Source organism: Otolemur garnettii, unplaced genomic scaffold (assembly GCF_000181295.1).
Source record: "Otolemur garnettii isolate 467f Iridium unplaced genomic scaffold, OtoGar3 scaffold00093, whole genome shotgun sequence".
In the NCBI taxonomy this organism is placed as follows: Eukaryota; Metazoa; Chordata; class Mammalia; order Primates; family Galagidae; genus Otolemur; species Otolemur garnettii.
In genome coordinates this window covers 3,651,454-3,676,277 of record NW_003852488.1, presented here as the reverse complement: position 1 = coordinate 3,676,277, position 24,824 = coordinate 3,651,454, and the positions used below count along the sequence as shown (strand labels likewise).

The 24,824-nt window shown below is 37.0% G+C and overlaps 1 protein-coding gene across 1 annotated transcript in view; it reads right to left on the bottom strand.

Moving 5' to 3' along the window:
* Positions 1-24,824, bottom strand: part of FAT4 (FAT atypical cadherin 4) — a 195,289-nt gene that overhangs the window by 28,632 nt on the left and 141,833 nt on the right. The window contains exons 7-9 of the mRNA XM_003795526.2: positions 23,267-23,447; positions 12,487-12,737; positions 5,978-10,327 (exon numbers count right to left, since the gene is read on the bottom strand). Coding sequence (XP_003795574.1) covers positions 5,978-10,327; positions 12,487-12,737; positions 23,267-23,447 — 4,782 coding nt within the window. The remainder of the gene's footprint in view (positions 1-5,977; positions 10,328-12,486; positions 12,738-23,266; positions 23,448-24,824) is intronic.

Sequence of the window (24,824 nt, the reverse complement as noted above, 5' to 3'; positions counted from 1 at the left end):
CTACAAATGATTGTGTACGATTACGTACATAATATTCATGATAAGCTTACATGCTTTTTTTTTTTGGTAAATATAAGAAGCATTTAAATTACTAGAACCAGAAAGTATTAATGTCTTCGTAAGTTAATGTATCATCGAAGGTAAACTGCTTCATTTCATTCTTGCAGATATAATAAAATCAAACTAAAACTTGCAGACTTTATCTTCTTTTATATCAGCCACTCTTCTACATCTCAAAGAGAATTTCATTTCTATCTATTCACTACATTTTCTTAATATGCTACGATTTTCTGGTCCCATGATCATCAACAAGATTAATACATGACTGTAGTGATTTTAAGAGAATGGTTGTTGGTTACTCCTTCCATCTTTATAAAAACAAATGTTTGGTAAGTTTCTCAGTAAAATTACTAAGCACAGACTATATATATCTTTTTATATCTGTGAAAATATTACTGATGATACTGTCAACGGACATAAAAGTGATGAATGGACAAATCTCATCCTGCCTGAAATATCAGGGCTTGGTCGAAACATAGTAACTTCTCCCTATGGTAATACATCGCTGGCATTATTCCAAATACTAAACCGAAAATACATCCAGATGTGTGAAAGTGAACAGAAAAGGTGAACGGGACTATGAAGCAAACAAGCTGTAAGCGATCCAGGTTTAGCAGTACGCTTTGTCTACATGCTGGATTTTACAATACCATTCATTGCAATGAAGGGCTTAATGCCAGGGATGTGCTACAAGCAGTGAAAAACTAGGAGCAGGAATACGAACGCTGAGGTGGTTACGGGCTATAATTGTACTTGCTAATTAGCACTCTAATAAATGCATAGCATTTTCATTTGTGTAAGAAAAGAAATACCAAATTTATCATCATTAGGCTAATGCTTTCCTCTAGGAGCCCCTGGAATTTCAAGGCATTTTAATATGAAATTTGTATTGTTTACTTTACTGAGATATTATTGATGTAATTTTTAGAATCATTACATTTTGTGAAAGTTTAGAAATTAATTTTTCACATAGCTTATGTTCCAAAAGTCTTTATTCACTTTTCCCGTATTCCATGCTCATCAAAGTTCCATTTAGTGATATAAAAATCAAATTACAGGAAAATGTTCTTCACAATGAAACATGATTGTAACTGAATATGTTTCCAATTGGTTTTTTCAAAACATTTCCTTTTGGTTCTTTTTCTAGTAACTATGAAAAAAAGATAAGAAACATAAGTCATGCAAACACATTCATCCCTTTAAGTTATTCATTCATTCATAAATATAGTTATTTCATATTTATTATATGCATGGTTATAACTTTCAGGAATAAACAGGTTGCAATGTGATAACAAAAAATCCCTTCATATTTTTTGTTCTGTAATTTCCATTTCATATTTGCATCCTTATAGGATGTTCTGTACACAAAATGCCTGTTTAGCTAAGACGTAAGGGCTCCCTGTGGGATGCTGAGGATAAAGTCTCTCAGTTCTTACTAATTGTTCTTCTCTCTTATAATCATTAGCAAAATTTCTAACTCCACATTGACAAGGTTGGTTTGTTTGGCCCCTCCAAATTTAATGTTGATATTTGGTCACTGGTCTAGAATGTGGGGCCGAGTGGGCGGTTTGGGGTTCACGGAGGCAGATCCATTGTGAATGACTTTGTGCCCTCTCTGCAGTAACTAGGGTGCTCACTTTATCAGTTTTTAGGAGAGCTGATTGTTTAAAAAGAGACTGGCACTTCCTCCTCCCTTCATTACCCCGTTTTTACCCCATGATACACCTGCTCCCCCTTCACCTTTCACCTTGATCAGAGGCTCCCTGAAGCCCTCACCAGAACCAGATGTTGACATCACACTTCTTGTACAATCTGTAGGACCATAAATCGAATAAACTACATTTCTCTATAAATTACCTAGTCTTAGACATTTTCTTCATAGTGATACAAATGGACTAATACACATAAAAAGTAATGCAGTTTTTTTTTTTTTTTAAAGAGAGAGAGAGTGTGTGTGTGTGTATGTGTGTGATGGGGGTTAGTAGGTAAGGATAATTTTAAGCAGAAAGCTCAGAAAATATTGTGGGTCCAATCTAATTCCTCAGACTTCAAAAGTATTAATAAAATGAAAGTTAAAGTTCACAAAAATAAACAGTATGAAAAATAAAGGGGATCTGAAATATTTCAGATGGTCAAAAAATAAGTGAGTATACCCAGTCCTTGCAGATATAAGACTTCCCTAAGGCACTAGTATTTAATTAATGTTAACAGAAGTAAAACTTGGTTAGTATGAGTAATTCTTTAAGAATTCATTTATGAAGCACACTTATGTGTAAGTATGAATTTTCTCTTCTGGATTCTCAACTCTAACTAGCTCTTTAAGATGTTTTAATATAATACTACCGTCTTCTGGGGTCAGACCACCTGACAGAAACTAGCCAGAGAGCAACTCAAAATCATCCTGCAGAAATTAAATTTACAAGAACATTAATCTGATATAGACATTTAAACAATGTATTCTTAACATAGTATAACTTAACATATGTGATCATTTTTTTTTGCTATGTTATTTCCTGGAAAAAGAAACAAAGATATAAAACTATCAGACTTTGCTAGTTTTACTGAATGATCGGTCATAAAGAATTTGAAGCAATGAATCACATGACTTCAAAAATTTAAGAGTCCTATTATCATTCAAATTTATGTTTATTTACATTGGTCCTGATCAGCTGGATTATCTCCAGCTAAAGATTGAAATGAACTCTGAGGGGAAGTATGTAATGTCCATATATAACTTCAAACAACCTGCCTGAGATAAATAGGTTATTCTACCAACTTTGGCAGCTCTGGCCCAAGAGTCGCTAGAATGAAGGCTCAATTTCATATAATGTAAAATAGGATAATCATAACAGCTTTTTATGCCAGATATTATCTGTTGACATTCAGCATCATTCCTATCATTCTGTACTGCAGGGACTTTTCCAGTCTCCCTTCCAGGATTGTTCAAGTTTATATTCTGCCTGTGAAAAAAGCTGGAATGATATATGAATAATCAAAACAAAGCAGGGATCATTCTCCTGGGGATCTCTGACTATGGCACTGCAGGTGGGCAAGATGATAAGGGGGATTTTTTGTAATACTTGTGATGTCGTTACTGCTGAGATCATTAGTGAATTTTCCTGACCTGCACTCTTACCCAGGTTGCCAGGTTGAAGATTTTGTAAGCCATTTCCTGGCTTGCCTCAAACTTCTAAGAATCGCTACAGCTCCTGACTAGTCTCAGACCAACACACCGTCTCATAGATTTTCTGTGAGGATTACGTGGAATGAACAATAAACTCTTGGAAGATACCAGAATTCATGGTAATACACTATAGGAAGTGCAAATCAAAGTGCACCACGTGACGTGCAGATAAGAAGCAGAAATTCTGGAGTCAAGGTTATAGTCAAAACCTGGTCGGAACACTTTCTGCCAAGGCTGGAGGGAAGTTGTTTAATCTCTTTTAATAATTCTTTTCAGACTTTAAAAGATGAATTATAATAATATCCACATCACAAAATTGTGAGAATTAAGTGCAGTAATGTCAATAAGACAAGGAGCTTCATGCCGAGCTTTTCACAGCCACTTGATAAATGTTATTAATGTTTTATGATGAAAAGCTAGTCCTACAAGTTTTTACTATCACATTTAGAGAAGTATTCATTGTACATTTCAGTAAAATAAAACAAAGAAACAAATGAGAAGTAATGCACTAACTCATGAAGTAAGCAACATTTCATTTATTCAATAAAATACTCATTATTCATTTATTTCAATAAAATAAAACAAAGAAACAAATGAGAAGTAATGCACTAACTCATGAAGTAAGCAACACTTATGCTGAAATTAGCATCTGGGACCTTTCTCATATGCTAATATCAAAACTATCAAAGAATCAAAAAAAATCAAAACCAAATATTTTTGCATTTCTTTTATACTAGGACTAAATGTAAACTCAACCTAAATCTGTGTGATTAAGTACATTATACTATAATAGGATAAGGAAAATGTGTTTAATGCCCATTTCCAACTGAGGAAGTGACTTTTGGGGTTGGTGGGAAAGAGGACAATTTTCTAGAAATCCTGAACTCATAACATGTTTATAACCCTATTCTCATGATCCTAGGATACAACTCTGGTTAAGACTCCCATTTATCTTCTGCTACTAAAGCTTCCCATCTTTTCCAAAACTCTGTGATATGCCTATTATTACCACTCTACTAGTACTATTACTAATTGGCATGGCCATTTATTGAATGTTGGGCACTGTGAGAAGCATTTTATGAACATAATATTTACTCATTACAACAACCCTAAAAGTCGCTTCCTGTTTTCCAAATGGAGAAACTGAAGGTCAGCTAGGTTAGGTGAACTCCTAAAAGCTACAGCTAAATCAAATTCTTCCAAATCTATTAGTCTTTCCATTACCTATGCTTTTTGGTCCTTTTCTTCATTTATATTTCAAGAACATTATTTTGTTAGAAGACAAAACCTATATGTTCTGCTTCAACTTTTTCAAGCTTGCTTTATATTACTATCAGAGAGTTTAATTCTCCAAATACAAACCATAAGTATACACAGATTGAGAAATCTTAAAAATATATTATCCAAATCAGGTGTCCTCAAACTATGGCCCATGGGCCACATGCAGCCCACCTAGGACATTTATCCAGCCCACCGGGTGTTTTTCCTGCGGCTGCCTGTCCTGCTTAGCAGACGACTTGTCCCAGGACCCACAGTCCAGCCCTCCAACGGTCTGGGGACAGTGAACTGGCCCCCTGTTTAAAAAGTTTGAGGATCCCTGATCCAAATGTATTTGCTTAAAAATCTCACTTAAAGTATTCCTCGATACATATATAAAAATCTGAAACAATCTATCCTAATTCTATGTATATTAGTAGTACGTTAAATTGTGCTTAAAAACATCACACAGCAACCCAATGTAATACACATATTCTAAAAATGTGGAGTGAACAAATTATAAGGTAGAATTCTGTTGTCCTCAAACTTACCAGCAGGGTAACGTGTATTCACATTCAAAGGAACATCAACAATTGATCAGCTAATAGATGACAGGTAGGTAAATAATTATGACAGTGGTAATGATGACAGATACACAGGTAGATGGAGGTAAGATTAGAAAGAGAAGCAGAGATGTGCATAGTGGACTTCATTTCCCCTTAAGATACTAAAGACTGGTTGAACAGATATTCTGCTACATGTTTAATGCTGCTTCTAAAATGGCAAATTGTGTAAATTTAGTGGCTCAGTTTTGTTCTGGGTTTCTTGAGAAAGCAGCCAGTTATTCTTTCTACCCAACTACTAGAAATAACAACATTTCAGTCTAAGTCTTAAAACACGATTTTTGCTGTATTCTCCTCATCAGGTGGATCACACTTCAATAATAATGATGTTTATGATTTTAAAAGATCATAAAAATACCAATGATAAAAAAATCAACAATATAACTGATCATAATGATTTAGCCTGTAAAATAATCCAGGTCTTATGCTTTGTGTATACCATATCCTTTCAACTTTAGAAGACATTATTCTAAATCTATAATCTCCTTTAATCTATAAATATATAATCTAATCCATACCTCCTTTAGGAAGATATTATTCTCTTTCAGTTCTTATAAGAGACACCGAACAGACTAAGAGTTTGAACTCTAAAATTAACTGCGTAGACTTGAATACCAACATGATTGCAAAGTAACTCACCTTAGAAAACTTGCGTAACTTCCCTGTACTACGTCCTTGTCTGTAAAAACTAGAAAATGTCCCTACCCACCAGGTTTTCTTGAAGAAACGTAAATCCTTAACATTTGTTAAAATTATTGTTTTGTGGAAAATCATTTGAAAAGGACAAAATTCATTCCTTTCTATTATATTTGACATGGCTAAGGTCAGTGAGAAAAGTAAAACATTGTCCTACCTGTGTATCCAGTCTTGCAAACACAGTTGAAGCTTCCTGGAAAATTCTGGCAGACGGCTCCATTCTTGCAAGGACTAGGCAGGCACTCATTGATGTCTCTCTCACAGGCTCTGCCAGTGAAACCATCTGGGCAGCTGCATGAAAATCCTCCTACTAGATTGTGGCAGGTCCCACCATTGTGACAAGGGGACGGGAGGCATTCATCTATATCTATTTCACACCAGCTGCCGGCATATCCTGGCAGACACCTGCACAGGAAAGGCTGCAGGGGTTCATTTGCTACAATGATGACTGGGAGGCTCTCCCGGCTCTTCAACGCTGAGCTCACAGCCAGTCTCCTTATACAGCTCCCTCCATTCTGACATGGGCCATGGATGCAGGAGTCATGGTCCACAGATTCTACCTTTACTCCACTCTGCCGGAGAAGGATCTCTTTAATGCTTTCAAAGAAGGTGGCTACACCACTAGGATTCACATACTGATTATTATGTCTCTTCACAGCTGCCAAAAGAAATGTTCTATTGTTTTCCTCGTATGCACCATACAGTTGCACAGCCGTCCCTAGGCCTGTCAGCTGTGAACTGGCAATGCGTAAAAAATGAAGATAGTGGTTAGTCAAGAAGTCCTTTACTGTGGGTATGCCGAGACGAAGTAGGATGCTGTTATCCACTGTGGCATTGGAAAATCCAGCAAAGAAAACTCTGATATTGCTCGTGACTGTGCTGTGAACTCCATCATTGCTAAGGACAGTCAGATCAAATGTGCCATCCGTGGATCTTGGCTGGGAATTCAGATCACAAGTACCTGTTGGAATACTGAAGAGGCTTGTAACTCCCGAAGTGAGGGAGCAGTGGAAGCTGTCTAATATGTCTGGATCCTGTGGCTTCACAGAGCCTAAAATCCCTCCAGGAAACAAGTTGCCATAATAATTAACAAATATCTCCACCGTTCGAGACTGTGAAGGGTTGTCATTTTGGTCTATAACTGTGATATGCACAGTCCCTGTAGAAGACATCTGAGGAACCCCAGAATCCCTGGTAACCACGGACAGGTAGAAGTCTGCAATCTGCTCTCTGTCGATCTCTCTGGTTGTGCTCAGAACTCCAGCAGTGTTCAGGCTAAAATAATTGGTGGCAGGCCCTGTGCTCAGCAAGTAATATGTAAAGGGACCTTGATTTGGAGGGAGATCAGGGTCAGTGGACTGAAGGGTCATTACCAGAGTTCCTGGGCGTTTGTTTTCCATAACTTCTCCTTCACTGATGGTCAGCATGGGCCCATTGTCATTTATATCTTCCAGGGTGACCAGCAAGGTAGCACTTCCTGTAGCCGAGGGGGTCCCTGAATCAACAGCCAAAACTGAGAGGTTATAGATGGGTAGAGTTTCTCGATCTAATTCTGCAGTGACAGTGATCTGTCCTGTCTGTGGATTAATAGAAAAGGCACCATTTTCATTCCCTGATCCAATGAAGTAAGAAAACCTACTCCAACTGGGGATGGAGTCTGAGTCAAAGGCACTGACGAAGGTCACATGAGTTCCTACTGGGACCCCTTCACTGATCTGAACGCTGTAGATATTCAAACTAAAAATGGGTGGGTCATTGGCATCCAGCACAGTGACATTTACAGTGACTTCATCTATATCTGCACCTCTAATGCTGCCAAAATTCTTGGCCAAAACCTTCAGAGACACCCTTTCTTCTTTTTCTCTATCAAGAATTCCAGAAACATAAATTTGTCCTGTTTTCTTATTGATCTGGAAACCCTTCTTTCGGCTATTACCAAAAATCAAATAGTGTACCTCCCCATCGATGCCCAAATCACGGTCGCTGGCAAACACTTCTCCCACAATAGTGCCTTTGGGAGCTGCTTCTGAGATTTCAAAATAGTAGAGTTTGGAAACAAAACGAGGCACATATTCGTTTGTCCCTTTTAATTGTATATTAACAGTGGTGAAGCTACACCTTTCTTCATCAGGGACATTGAAGGCTTTCACAGTAAGATGGTAGCTCTGCTTGGTTTCAAAATCCAAGAATCCTTGAGTGGTTATGACTCCTGTGTTAGGGTCAATGACAAAGAGGTCGCTGTCAGATGACTGAACAGTATAAGCAATCACGGCATTTGTCCCGGAGTCAGCATCTGTTGCATTTAGGTGGATAACTGTTGTCCCACTTGGGGCATTTTCCAAAACAGTTGGGAAATACTCATCAGAAAGGAATACTGGAGAATTGTCATTCACATCAATCACATTCACAGTCACACTACAGTAACCGGTTCTTGCAACCCATCCTCCATCTACAGCACTAATCATCATTTCGTGTTTCTGGCATAGCTCATAATCAAGAGCTTTGGCTAGTGTTAATATACCCGTGGAAGAATTGAGTGCAAAAATGCCCTCTTCATTTCCTGAAGAGATGCTGTACCTGATCAAGCCGTTCATAGCTGTGTCTCGATCTCTTGCAGAGACTGTTCTGACAATGGCACCAATACTGTGGCTCTCAGGGATAGTCGCACTCATGTGACTTTGAGAGAATTCAGGCGTATGGTAGTTTTCCTCGGTGACAGTTATCTGAACAGTTGCTTGGGAAGAAAGTGGGGGATTTCCTTTATCCTTTGCGGTGACTGTGATCAAGAAGTTTTGATTTAAGTCAGAAATCAGGGAAGATGCTACTGAAATCCACCCTGTATCATTGTCCAACTTAAATTTTCCTAAATGATTTTCATTAGAAATGAAATACTCCACTTCAGAATTCAGTCCAAAATCTTTGTCATCTACTGCAGTCACTTTGATCAATTTTGTACCAACTTTAACATTTTTGGTGACTGGAGTAAAATATTTAATTGTAAGAAACTGAGGAGCATTGTCATTACTGTCCACTATGTTGATGGTAACTGTTGTCTCACTAATCAAGGAAGGGTTGCCTCGATCTGAGGATGTCACTATAAAACTATGCCTGTTGATGTTCGCATTACTGAAGCCACTGACATTTTGGTATTTTAAGATCTGTTTATTGAAAATCTCTCCAGTGGTGGCATTAATCCTGAAATATTCTGACTGAGATTTTATAAAATAAAACACTTGTCCATTTGATCCTTCATCTGGATCTGTTGCAGATACCTGAGTCACTCTGGAGCCAATCTCAGTAAGTTCGGGGCAATCTAAATAGTAGGAGGGTCTACTAAATCTTGGAGCATTATCATTGACATCTGTCACAAATATCGTGACATCTGTACTTACGGTCCACCCAGAATCATGTGCAGAAACTCGGATTCTGAAACGGTCTGTATCTTCCCTATTTAAAGGTCTGCTAATGACAATATCCCCTGTGCTGGGATTAATTGTAAATGGAAGACTCGTATCCATTATAGAATATTTACTAATTGCATTCATGCCAATGTCTTCATCCGAAGTTGTCACACGTGTAACTGTGTATCCTAAGGGAGAATTTTCAGGAACATGGGCACTAAATATTTGAGAAAATCTAGGGGCATTATCATTTTCATCTAAAATGTTAATGATGACTTTTATTGAGGTACTTTGAGAAGGGGAACCTTTGTCTGAGGATTTTACAGTGAGCATATATTGAGATACTTTTTCCCTATCTAATGGTCGAATGCTTCTAATTTCACCAGTAGCATGATTGATACTAAAACTATTTTCTTCATTGCCCTTAACAATTTCATAATCTAATTGTCCATTGGGTCCACTGTCTTTATCCATTGCTGAAACAGTAAGTATTTTTCGAGGAGAGAGGTTTTCCAATATTTCAGATACAAATGGATCTTCCTTAAAAATGGGGACATTATCATTGACATCTAGTACTGTTATATCAAGTTTCTCATAAGAGGAGAAAGGAGGGAAACCCCCGTCTCTGGCCTCTATCCACAAAACATATTTTTGTATCCTTTCAAAATCCAGAGGTTGACTAATAGACACCTGCCCTGTCAATTGATCAATTTGGAAAGTGTTGCCGAGATTCCCACTTGCAATGTAGAAGGACAATGGTTCTCCTCTCAAGGAAGAGCCTGTGATGGTGGTGACTAGAGAGCCGACTGGTTGGTTCTCAGGAAACATGAATGTTTGTTCTTTGGCTCTGACTTTCGGGAAATCTGCTTTGTTCACAAATCTAACAGTCACTGTTGTAGAATCTGTCCTTGGAAATGAACCACCATCCTTTACATGTACCGAAAATGTCACTTCTGAAGCTCCAGTTAGTGGTCCAGCTGCCATAATAGCTCCCCTCAGTGGGTCAATGTGAAATTTTTCAGAGTTTCTACCCGAAAGAGAATACTGTAGTTCAGAATTTGCTCCAATGTCAGCATCTGTGACTGTAACCGCAAAGACAAAGGAACCTATAAAAGAGGGAGGCACGGCTTTAATCACACGGAATGCCAAAGGAAGCATGGGTAGTAGCTTAATGCATATAATACACTATAATGCTGCCTGATATAATTTATTTTCTTATGATTACTGGAGAAAACAATATTTCCTATATTTTCTCTGAAGTTTTCAAGTCAAATCTGTTTAACAATAGTCTTCAGAGCCTGGCCTGCCCTATTCTAACTAAAACCCATATAGCTTGCTGGATTTAATATTTTTTAGTATCCCTTTGAGAGAAGCATAGAGGATAGAACTGGCCTATCATTCAAAACCATGGTTTCTAGAAGAAAAATCTGCACATAACACAATTTTCCAGCTAACAGTAATATACGAGCTCTCTAAGAAACTGTGCTTTCACCCATTATCAAGTGTCTACTGCTCTATTATGTTTGAAAATATTTTTCGATCTCTGTATATGTAATCATTTCTATAAAAATGGTTTTATTCATTACTTTTGATTCCTGATATCCACTGTTTTATAGCAAAATCTCTCTGTCTGTGAGCTGCTATGACATGCAGATGACATATATAAATATATATGCATAAATCAATTAAAGTAATCATAAAGTAGTAACAAACCAGTACTGAAGAAGAATGGACTCAATTAGAATTCCAAAAGTTAGTGCTTAGAATGAGTGCCAGTGGAACAGATTGCAGTAAATACATGCAGAAAAGCTGCCACGAGAACATGTTTTCGATTTACTCATTCAGAAACCATTCCCAAACTTGCACTTCCACCCCTTCAGAAGAGTTTGGAACAAAGTGAGAATTCCTTTATTAAAAAGTCCAGTGATTCTAATTAATCACAAGAAGTCTAATGAGGAAAAGATGCTTTAGCCTACCTCATTGTGCATAGAAGATGCTATATTGCCTCACAAACAGATGTCATTAGAATCATGCCTGCCAACATCATTTCTACTAAAGACCTTCATCAGGTATTTATGACTTTGATATTTCCATTTCCAAGTCAGAGAAAGTTGGCACATATCTCTATGGATTTTATACTTTAAAGTGATATCAATTAGACATCCCCAGGTTAGTAGAAGGTAAAGGATCATTGAGAGGACTTAATACTGGATTCACTTATTTTTTTCCTTGAATTACAAATATTTTCAAGTAAGGAAGACTAAATTAATAATGAGCTATATTTGTGTATTTCACAAATGTTCAAAATACATTTTAAAAATTACAGGTGGCAGGATATTTGTGCAGTTCTTAGTAGGGTCTGCCATGCATTGAAAATATGAAAACGGGCTCGGCGCCTATAGCTCAACCGGCTAAGTCGCCAGCCACGTACACCTAAGGTGGCGGGTTCGAATCCCCAGCCCGGACCCGCCAAACAACAATGACGGCTGCAACCAAAAAATAGCCTGGCGTTGTGGCGGGCGCCTGTGGTCCCAGCTACTTGGGAGGCGGAGGCAGGAGACTCGCTTGAACCCAGGATTTGGAGGTTGCTGTGAGCTGTAATGCCACAGCACTCTGTCCAGGGGGATAGCTTGAGGCTCTGTCTCAAAAAAAAAAAAAAAAGAAAAAAGAAAATATGAAAACGGTGTCAAACTAAATTTTAAAAAGATGCAAAAAGAAAAATACATATTCATAATTGGTTCATAAATGGTTCAAAACTTACTAACAAAACGCTATTCACAAAAATTGAAATAAAAATAAATATTAATAAGAATAGTCATCCATTAACATTTTCAAAATTTATCTATGAAAAATCAAAGTAAAATATGCATTTCCTACCAACAAAATATATTTGAATGCCTAATGTTTCCAGCTTGAAGTCTGGCATGAAATATAGAGACCATATCCCTTTTCTTAGGAAAATTACACACAAATTATACCTCTGGGCACAACCATCATTGACTACAAAGTTATCTCTATTTCAATAATTTACAATATACAAGTAATATCAAAAAATAATAATAGGAAAGACATGATAATTATAAAATCCTATACTTGGTCTTGAAAGAAAGAGTTAACGTAAAAGGTTCAATCTCATTACAGAAAACAATCTGAATCTTAGAGGATTTGCAAAATTAAGCTGTGTCAGAAATACAGACATAAAAATAATGTAAATATAGTTATAGAAAATGTGTGAGGTACCATTTGCTTATATCCGCGTGATTACCTGGAAGAGTAGGAGATGGGATGTGCGTGACATACGGGTGATGCTGAAATCGTGGTGGATTGTCATTGACATCAGTCACAGTGACGAACACACTGGTGGAACTAGAAAGAGTCTCTGGGGATCCTGCATCACTGGAGACCACCACTAAAGTATAATTATCTTTTGTCTCCCTGTCTAACAATGCGCTGGTGATGATCTGTCCCGTGGATGGGTTGATGGTGAACTGAGAGTTTCCACCAATGATCCTATAACTAAAACAGAGAGCAGAAATAGGCCTATTTCTTATATTTTTAATATTGTAACATTTATTTCACATGATTTCAAAACTGAAGCAGAAAGTGAGAAAACATGACAAGATCGCACAGCAATGAAAGAATGAATATGGCTAAAAGATAAATATTTCAAACTTGGTGTGAACATCACATTGACCGTCTTTATTGTGAGATGTCTGATGATGTTAAACAGGTCTTCACAAGGTTTGTAGGACTGTCAAGCCACGCAAGACCCCAAAATAAACCCAGAAGGCTATTGTATTTGAAATAAATTGGCCTGAAAACATAAATGAGAGCCTGGCTCTAATATTGTGGCTAGGGGCCAGGATTACAAGTGAACATCTTTTAAATGAACATAAAAATTACTTTTCTGCTTTATACCCAAATAAACCAGAGAAGATCAGTTGACGATTTTATTCTTTTAAGATAAAGTACTATATTTGACTTCCACTGACTCAGAACAACAAAAGAACTCATTATTTATACAGAGACCATCCTAGTTACAGATTCTCTCCCCTGTCAGTCCTCATATGGCTTTGTTGCTCTTGTCTGGAGAGGTATGACATCTTCATGGATTATTCTGATGCTAACCAGATTGGTTAACAGACAGGAGTTTCCACTGAGAAAACCTTCTCTCTTTTTTTTCTGAAGAGTAAGGCTATCTGTATATACTTCTGATTTGATGTCTGAATTGGGGTCTCAGAGATTAGTCAGGAAAGAAGTTAAGCTTGGAGGTTTGGAAATTGGCTCTGGCCTAAAATTCTTAAAGCTGAAGAGTAGAAAAGAAATCGATATCTTCAAAGGTTTTTTTCTTTACACCAGGAAAGAGATACCTTTGATGGAGTTAACTACATGTTTCTATGGTTTGGATCCTGTTCATATAAACATAGCAACAGCAATGTCTAATAGAAACAATTCCCACACTGCAGCCAGTAAAATACACACTCCTTGTATCACACACACAGCTCAAAACTAACTTTAGAACATTTTCATGCTACCTTAGTAAAATAATGAATTATTGGGGATCTTATATTTAAAAAGAATAGAGGTCTTTTAAAATGACAACAATTAGAAAAAGAATGGAGAAGGGGTTTGTTTGAGGAACGGGTTCAGTAATGATAAAGCAGTTGGTATTGTCAGATTTCTAACACTCTTGGGCATCCCCACATGTCACCATCAGGAGGGAATGAGAATAACACTGACTCTATTTCTTGGACTAGAAGAGACTATAAAAAGTATAATTATTGCTCTTATACAGTAGATTATGTCTATTTCTTTCATTGAAATAAAAATGTCAGCATCTTATCAATAAATTCTTGATAATTAGAAATTCAGGACTCAGACAATAATCAAATTACCTTAACTTTTCAAGAGAGTCTATGGAAGACTAGACTTGAGAATTGTGTGACATTATTTTGGGGACCTTGTTGCTATCAGCAGATGTAAAATAACAAAGTAATTTAATAGAAAAAAAGTAATTCATACTGCCATGAACTTTTTTATAGTCTTATGATGGCAAAGGTCAAGGTTGAATCAAAAATTTGTTTCTTTAAAAAGCAAACATTCGAACAAATAGAAATAAAAGAAAGATGGTGGAAACTGCGTGCAAATTTGGATTGGATGTTTCATTTATGTTAAGGCTGTGGTGTATTAGAAAGAGCAATGTGTTAAAAGGCAAAGGATGTGGTGCCTGGTCCAGTTCCAACTAAATACTCCATAAAGGAATCTACTATGGTTTAAATATTCCCTCCACAATTTACGTTGAAACTTAATTGTCATTGTAAGAGTGTTGACAAGTGGAGCCTTTAAGAAGTAATTAGGCTAAGAGGGTTCCACCATCATAAATGGATTAATGCCTTTGTCTTGGGAGTGGATTAGTTATCTCCAGAGTGAGCTCCTGATAAAAGGGCGATCTCAGCCTGATTATTTCTTACCTCTGTCTCCTGTGCTTACTCTCCACCTGATGCCTTCATCCTTTCACCTTGAAATAGCACAGCACAGAGGCTTCACCAGATGCAGGCCCCATGTTCTTAGATTTCCTAGCTTCTAGAACTGTGAGCCAAATAAACTTCTATTCTTCTTCTTCTTTTTTTTTTTTTTTTGGTCGGGACTGGGTTTGAACCTGCCACCTCCGGTATATGGGGCTGGCGCCCTACTCATTGAGCCACAGGCGCCACCCATAAACTTCTATTCTTTATAGATTACCCAATCTGTTGTGTTCTGTTATAGCAGCAGAAAATGAACTATGAAACTTGCAGTGTAAATTCTTACTGTTTTTAAAGTTTAAGCTATTGTACATGCTCTGGCCCATATGATGGCCTATTTAAAAGCAAGTAATATATATTTTTATTTTTTAAGTGAAAAAATAAATTGTCATATTAATGTGTGATTAATCTTTTTCTAGACTTTTATAGATTCTAAAGCATATAAAACAAGCATTTTAGGGTGGCACCTCTGGGTCAGTGGGTAGGGTGCCCGCCAGCCTCTATACCAAGGGTGGCAGGTTCGAACCTGGCCCCGGCCAAACTGCAACAAAAAATAGCTGGGCATTGTGGTGGATCCCTGTAGTCCCAGGTACGTGGGAGGCTGAGACAAGAGAATCGCCTAAGCCCCCGAGTTGGAGGTTGCTGTGAGCTGTGATGCAACAGCACTCTACTGAGAGCGATAAAGTGAGACTGTCTCAAAAAAAAAGGGGGGGGGTATTTTAAATATGAGCTATTCTGTAACACTGCCACAGGAAAACTGAAAGTTGAAAGATTTGGGGGGAAGAGAGTCTCACTATTAGAGCAGAGGCAGTGGCTGCTCAAACTGAGTCATATTACTGCCACGGCTCCTTCATTCACTGCCTCTGGCTTTGCTTCATACAAAGTATTTCCTACAACACTAGGGAGAAACTACCATAAAATATGAACCAGTCATGTTACTGCCCCGTTTAAAACACTTCCATTGTTTCTTTCCTTAGATGCGGAAAGAGCTGTTGAATTTTTTATAAGCTGTATGAGGTCCACTGCTAACACACACGAATGCACCGAGAGGCTTTCTTTCTCTAATGCCATGCCTTAGCTGTTTGCCTTTCTACCGGTTATTGTCATTGCTTACAATGCTTTTCATCCCTTTATTTGCAGATAAAGTATTTCTCTATTTTTTCTAGAAATTCATAACTGCTTGAAGCTCTTAGACTGATTTTCTCAAGTAGTGTTGACTATGTTGTTCTTTCTAGCCATTCTGTGCTTAAGCTGTTTGTTGTTACAAGGTAGTATTATTACTACTTGTATTATTACAAGATTACAAAATTACATCTTGTATTCAACTTACTCCTTTGGGGCCTAGAGTGCCTAAATCCTCAGAATTTAATAAAGTGTGTGGAGGCTCCATAGTTTTATAGTATTGTGTAATCTATAGAAACTAGGGGTCCGAAACTGGAGTCAGGGAAGTCAGTTCATTTCTATCATGATAGTGCAGGCATGAGGCAATTGTGGATAGGACTAGCATCTTGTCAGAGGAACACACAGGAAAGAATGGGTGCCAGAGGTATTAGAAAAGAAGAAACATGAGAATCTGTCCACTGATCCTACACAGTGGGTAGAGGATGACCCTTACCCACAAGGTGTAGATGAAAAAAGCAAGATGACATCATTCAGAAAAGCAGAAACCAAATGAGAAAAGGGAAAGGTTCAGAGTTTCAGCTGCATATGATGCCAACAGAACCTAGGGGTGGAATAACGTCTCTCAGAGAGTTATAAATGTAGGCAGGAAACTCTGGAATGGAGTCAGAGTTAATAGCACAAATTTTGAGGGTTTTGCAAGGAATTTATGTCTTCAGCCATGGAAATGCTTCTCAATCTCTCTCTCTCTCTCACACACACACTTGTGTACATACAAACAAATATAGAAATAGAAAAGTAAGGACTGAAAAAAATAATGCCATGGGGAATGGTCAAATTACTTTGAAGGGAGAGAAAAGGAAGGAAACAGAAGGCAAATTAGATGTGGCTGGAGATGAAGGGTGACAAGTAAGCAATAATATTTCCATTGATATTCAGAAGGAAAATAATGCCCAAAAGCCAAGGTATCTTTGGTATGAACACTGCAAATGGTAATAGAGAATAAGGAGTCAGAAAAAGTCACTGGACTTGACATGCTGCAGTAGAGACTTCTGATCCGGCCTTCTAAGTAAAGCAATAAAGGAGAAAATCAGACTGAAAGACTTTTAGGAAAGAATGTCCAGAGGAAACGAGGAGGTAGTGAAGCCAGGCTTTCAATGGCATGGGAGTAAAAGTACAAGGAGGGAAAGCAGCCCTTCTGGAGAATTTAAAATCATTGGTTCAATGCATTTACTTAAGTATCAGCCACTATGATACTGCAGACATTGTATAAGAAAGAACGTATTGGAAATTAAATAGGTATGAGAAGGATAAAAAGAAAAACTAACATTAATTTAGTGGCTTTGCTTTGATAATTGTGCCAGAGACATTTATAGATAATAATTGATTCCATATATATTTCTTGACACATACTAAGGGTCAATAAATATTAATTTTCACAAGTATAAAGTATAGTCGGTCCCAGAGTTACAAACATCTGACTTATATACAACTCTCACTTACAAACGAGGGCAATTATAGTAAATCTCCTGAGTTACAAACATCCAACTGAGGTACGACTCGCACTTACAAATGGAGCTATTACCACCAATCCTTGGTTAAATGTACCTGTTCCGATTTACATACCAATTCAAATGAAGAATAAGGCTAGAGAGCTATCTCATTCCTCACTGGGGATTGCCTCTATAAATGCTTACCTCCACTTTTATTGTTACAGACACTGGAGACTTAAAGATATTTAAATGACTTCCCTAGATCAAGGTGGGCAAATAAAAGAACCAAAATTCAGTAACAGATACTCTGAGCCTTTCTGTAAGATATGCTAATTTTATGTAGCTGAGCATGTAAGTAGATAAAAAATGATCAAAGGGAGAAAGGTAACTCCAAGGCCCAAGAGAGAAATGCAGTAACACTTGAATTAAGGTTTGAAGGAAATTTAATGGGAAGAGATTAAGTTAAGGGATCTTCCATAGAAAGCTGGCCACGTCAAAACAGTTTTGTGATTTTCTGCAGTGTTGCCACATAAAAGAAATTAGCAGTGAGGTTTGAATGCAGGTTTGGTCCAGTTGGTAGATAAAAGCATACATGAGCTGTAAATAGTAAGTTCCAGAGTAAGTATGTGGAAAGCGAGACTATAAACTAGATAGATCAGAACTAGGAATTAACGTAGGGTGGTTTGCTAGAAGGGAAAGCATTACTAGTGAAGTAATGAAATAGTGAAAGGTATAACTCAAAGTACATCGTGTGTAGAAATGTGTAGTTTGATCAAACAGGTAGACATAAAAATATAAATAAATATCTGTTAGCTGGTTGCTGTGTGCAAGATTATGCTAGTAGGTATGGGAAAATTAACAAATTATAAGCCACACAAAAGTTTGTGCTCCTACAGAGCCCATGAGTAGTTGAATAAAATATCTTAAATATATGAAATTTAAATGGACAATATAACAATCAAAACAATAGCTCTTTTATCCAGAAGAGAGAAGAATACATTTTCTCTAATATTCCATGAACAGCAAGAAGTCATTAGCACTTATTACAAAAAGGCATTATATTCCAATAATATACTATTAGGCCAGAATAAACAGGTTTAAGGTTGTCATTACTATTTACTTATCCTATGAAAACATTTTTAATTTAAATTAAAATAGCTGTTTGCCTTAAGTTAATTCACATTATGGTATTTTTCAAAAGATAAAATAGCTTCAACTTCCATTTTAACTGATTTTGTGATGTTTTGTATACTCATTTCAAGATTTTCACAGGTGGGATTTTTGGATTTCAGTGAATGGAGAAGTATAAAGTTTTTTCTCTGACATTAAAAAAAAAGAAAGAAAGAAAATTCAGCCAACCAAATAACCAAAATACATACTATAAAACCAAAACAATCATATCAGACCTATCTGTGCAATTCTGTAAAACATTTTGAAAACATGAACAAGATTTTCTAGACCATTTTTGCAAGCATAGTTCACAAGTGTAGGATAACATTTTTTAATAAATCTTTGGTATATACTAGAAGAAAAAGGCATATACTTTTACCCTTTTATTCTAGCAATAAACAAATGGCTCAATGAATGATAAGATCAAATTTGTAAACATGTAACTGCACAGTCAGGAATTTAAACATCTCAGACAAGAGAATTGTCCTGTTACTGATTGGCAATATTCTACAGAGAGTGCCAAAAAAAAAGTATACACATTTTAATAAAGGAAAAAACCATATTAAAATTGTAATAATACTCCTATATACTGATAACAAAAGATGAATACAAATCGCATTTGAGCACCTCTGGTAATTTCAGGAGTCAAACGTGACTTGAGTCTTACAATTTTAATACGGTTTTTTCATTTCTTAAAATCCATGTACTTTCTTGTGGCTCCCTCTGTATTGCCTGCCTTACAGAAGAGACAACTTCCTCTGCATGACAGATAAATAGTTATTAGATTTTCACACTACAATAAATGCAACTTCACTTCCAAGCTCATTATCAGAAACTTACTGAGCACTACAGGAGACAGGTACAGAGCTAAGTGTCCTTCCCAGATTAGAACAATATCAATCCACAATCGCTGAATGCATTTTTTTTTGTTCCACACACTATTCTAAGTAGCTCACTTAAATTATTTTACTTATTTTCTATACATGCAGGTTCATTATGATAATACCTAGTCCATTGATAAGAAAACTTTGTCCAGAGATATTAAATACGTTTCCCAAACTCACGCAATTCATAATGGTAGGTTCAGAATTCAATTTCACAAAACTTGATTTCTAAGGCTCTGCTCTTAACCTTAAGCTGAAGACTTTGGGCTGAATGTCAGGATATGGATTTCATTATTTCTCTGCTTTGGTGTAGGACAAGTAAAGGAGAGGGTATCTACCAGCCTTCTGAGGCACATACGCTGGAAGAAGTTCAGTTGTACCCTCTGTCTGGGTGGTGCTAAGCACAATAACCCAAACTGCGGATGAGCCTGCACGGAAATTTCCCCAGTCCTTGGTGGTTTGACTTTATAGGCCTCTGGGAACTCAGCACTTCCCTCGGAAGTAAGTCTGAAAGATATTTATATGTTGTTTTCCCTCCTTTCACAGGACATGCAAGGGTCCATTCTGTCCTGGATTTCCTACCTTATCCGTGGCCAGAGGGCCTTCTCAGCTGTTTTACAGGTATTTTCTTTTAAACCAGCTTTTCAGTGTTGGAGAATTCCCAGAGATCAGTTTCAGCTCCTCTTTCCCTCTCTTGGTACATTATCTACTAACCTGTTCTCGTTGCTTTTTAAATGTCCTCTAACATTGGTGACTTTCAATTTGTTTTTGTTTTTGTTTTTGGAGACAGAGTCTCATTCTGTAACCCAGGCTGACATGCTGGGGCATCAGCTTTGTTCACAGCAACCTCAAACTCCTGGGTTCAAGCAATCCTTCTGCCTTAGCCTCCCAAGTAGCAGGACTATAATACCTTAATGCCCAGCTGCCTTAATACCCAGCTTGTTCTTCTAGTTTTAATAGAGATGGGGTCTCTTGCCCATGCTGGTTTCTAACTCCTGACTCAAGGGATCCTCCCTCCGGAACCTCCCAGAGTGCTAGAATTACAGGCATGAGCCAACATGCCCAGGCATGACTCTCAAATCTATCCATCACTGATTCCAACACATATCTCCAACCTCCCAGCTGATATCTCTACACGAATGACTAACAGTCATCTCCGACAACATTCAAATCAAACCTGACTTCTCCAATTTTGTTTCTCCTCCAATCAAGTCATTTTTAGTAAGTGATATCACAAGCTACCCAGATGGTTGAGCAAAAAACTTAGTAAGATGATTCTACTTTCTCTCTTCCATTAACTCTCATTTTTAGTCTTAAATATATGACACAAATCTATTCACTTAATTTTCATTTCTTCATAAAAGTACAAGTCGAATCTACCTTGAATAACTATATTAATTAGTGCTCTCCACAAATCAAATCCAAATACAGATCAGTTTATCCTGCTGCTCTGTTTAAAATTTCCCCAATAGTCTCCCATTGAAAAATAAATTTTAAAATCCTAATTTGTTACCGTCACCCAGAAACCCTTATCTAGCCTGCCTACCTTGGTGAAGACCCTCCTCAAATCAAATCCAAATACAGATCAGTTTATCCTGCTACTCTGTTTAAAATTTCCCCAATAGTCTCCCATTGAAAAATAAATTTTAAAATCCTAATTTGTTACTATCACCCAGAAACCCTTATCTAGCCTGCCTACCTTGGTGGATCCTTTCTGATTCTGGTCCAGACTCACTAGTTTTCTTAGATAAAACCCAAGCTTACTTCCATTCCACTACCCAGTCCTAAAGGTCACTTCTTTAGAGAGGCCACAGACATGGTGTGAGTGTGTCCTCCAAAATTCATGTGTTGAAACTTAATGACCAATGTGATAGCACTAAGAGGCCAGGACTTCGGAGACGATTGGGTTTTCAGGGAAGCACACTCATGGATGGGACTGAGCTCTTAGAAGTTGTCTTAAGGAAGTGGTTCCCTTTCTTTTAGTCTTTTGCCATCTGAGTAAATAGTCTTCCTCCCCTCCAAAGGATTCAGCTACAAGGTTCTAGCTTGGAAGAAAAGAGCTGCCCTCCCCAGACACCTCTGCCTTGCTCTCAGGCTTCCTGGCTTCTGTAATAAATTTATGCTGTTTATAAATCACCCAGCCTTAGGTATTTTGTTATAGCAGCACCAATGGCCTGAGACACTATAAAAATCAAACCTAAAATCTCTCATTACTCTTTACTGCATTATCTTGTTTTATTTTCAAGGCTGTCATCTCTATATGAAATAATCTTGTTTATTTATATTTGTTAATCTCAAAACAAATATAATTTGATAAGTGTATATTAGTTGAAAAATGGCTCGGAGGCCTCCAGCTTTCACTAAGTCATCTCTGATGTTAGGAAGACACTAATTAAAGCCAGTTTCCCAAGATGATTTTGGTATAAGGAAATTAGTAACAGTGACAACTAAACCATCAGATCATCACCCTATCAAATCACATATGCTACCCATCACATATCACATAGTATCACATATGCTACCCATGGCTGAGAGTTCCTCTGAATTCCTCACATTCTATCTTCTGATCCTTTACTTTCATAGCCATCTAACCCATTCTAATTTACCTAACACCAGCCTAGAGGACAGAGAGGGTACAAAATTATTTATATCTGTGAGGTTTTCTCGGGAGTATCTTGAAATCTTCATTCCTTACAGTTTAGAATAGTCTTAGTAGAAGGGGACAACATGGATCAAACAAACATTACAACTAATTGCTTTCACATCCTTTCAGAACAAGCCATCATATTGCTATTTTTCATTTTTGGTATATTTAAGTAGAGTAGAATAAGCTTTCTAAACTAGAAACATAGAAATATTTTTACTATGGCTAGTGGTGGGCTAAAAACAGCCATCTTTGAAATTTCTCCCACAAATGGTGATTTGTGTTTCTCCTCTCAATGAAGCTGCACTGGCCCTAGCTGCTTTGACCAATGGAGTACTATGGAAGTCAGGCTGTGCCACATCTGGGCCTGACCTTTAAGGGCACTAGTAGCTGTCACCTGAGGCTCTTGGAGCTCAGAGCCACCATGTAAATAGTCCAACTCTGTGCTAATGAATCGCATCAAGAAGTTCGCAGACTACACATGAAGAGAGAAAGGGCCTAGGTGAGCCTGACCTTCTAATCATCCCTTTCAGGGCACCAGGCATGCAAAGCCATCTTAGACACTTCAGAGCCCTAGTCACCAAGCAAATACCTCAGAGAGACATCAGTCAATCACATGAAGCACAAGAACCACCCACTGCAATCCTAAATGACAAAATCTGAAAAATAAAATAAAATAAAATAAAAAACAGATGTGGCTTGGCACCCGTAGCTCAATGGTTAACGTGCTGGCCACATACACCAGAGCTGGTGGGTTTGTACACAGCCCAGGACTGGTAAACAACAATGACATCTGCAACAAAATTTAGCCATGCATTGTGGTGGGCACCTGTAGTCCCAGTTACTTGGGAGGCTGAGGCAAGAGAACTGCTTAAGCCCAAGAGTTTGAGGTTGCTGTGAGCTGCGAAACCATGGTAGTCTACCAAGAGTGACATAGTGAGTCTCTGTCTCAAAAAAAAAAAAAAAATGATGGAACAATATAAATCAAATTAATAAGTAAAATCAAATTTTAGTATACATATAGTAAGTAAAATATTTATTGCTTTAATACTCATTTTATGGATAGTTGTTTATTCAGCAATCAATAATCAGAATAGAACTATGATGTTAGTATTATAACATTTCCAGTTAAATTAAACATTATATTCATTTAGTCCAAAAGCAAATATTTAATGAGAAAGATATTTAAAGGCTCAAAGAAAAGCGTACCGACCTTATAACTGCATTTGCTGAAGCATCAGCATCTGAAGCGTTCACCAACAAAACATCTGTTCCCGTTGGTGCATCTTCAGGAATTGTTGTGAAATACATTTTACTGGCAAAAGTGGGGACATTGTCATTGACATCATCTACTATGACATGGATTGTTCCAGTTCCAGTCAAGGCAGGGGATCCTCAAAGAAAAGAAAATCAAATCTCAATACTTATTTTAAATGACAAAAATAACATCAAATTTAACAATAATGAGCTGGACGCAACATTACTGAAGAGAATTGAGGAAATAGCTTATAAAGCAAAATTTCTAACCACATGAGAGAAGTGATTGAGTGATTTTTTTATTTTGTTACAAGAGCGACATTTTCATATAAACCAAAATTTGAACTCTTCCTGGTGATTCTGCACAAAAGGCATGTGTCACGCTCTTATTTTATTTTAAAGGTGCTGATTCAACAAAGTAAAACACAACAATATCATTCAAATGCCACAGAAGAGGCACTGCTGGTAATTTCTCTGAAATTACATTAAAACAGTGCAAACTAGATTTGGAGAATACCCATGGGGCTGGAAGAGCTGACTGATCAACTACTAAGGCAGTGTTAAAAACTACATTCCTAGCTGTTACTGTTACAGTTACTATAAAAAATTCGGAAAAGTTTCTGAGGTAGTTAAATCTCTTTTTCCAGACTCTTCAATACTTGTTTGTGGGCAAACAAAAGCTCCAAATTATATCTCAAAAGTGTAATTTCTACTTGCTGGAAATAACTTTTATGCTGATGAACTAATTTAGAAAACTTTTTGTTGCATCTATTCAATATTTAATGTAAAATGAAATAATTTTTGTATTTCCTATTCCAGCTCTGTTGTCAGCATATAATGAAAACCCAACATTTATTAAAACCTAGAGTATCCTATCTGTCCTACACAAAGTTAGCAGACTCTACTTTGTGGTGAAGGCCAGAAGCCATATTTGGTTAGAATTTTGTGGGTTGTCCTCATAACTAAGAGGCAAATCATCTTTTGGTTGTGTTTTCAAAACCGTTTTTAAACTCTAACTCTTCTAACTTGAAACAATAACATTCTGTTTAAGCTGAATTCATCGAAAATGAAATAAAGCCTCAGATAGTCTCATTTTCTTTTTAAAATATTACTTTTTCTCCAATAAAGTTGTTTCTCTTTATGTGGAGTTTAAATTCTATATATTTTTACTACTTATGTTCTGTAAATAAAGTCACTCCATTCATTCATTCATTCATCTTTAAAATGTTTACGGAATATCCTCTCATTTCCACAGAACGGTGTTGAGATTCACAACCTTCCAATACTCTTTTTTCTAATAATCTGTTTTCCTTACTACCAGTCAAACTTTTTTCCTGTGTTCTTAGATTATAATTACGGACAGCATGCTACCAGTCAGATTTTTTACTCAGTTGTATAGAAGCCAAAATTAACAGACTAGAAAATTACGGAATGCAATGGTTTTGGAAATCTGTCATTTGTGTGCTTTATACAAAAGCTTAAATTCTACGTTAGATGAAAGAACATACATGACC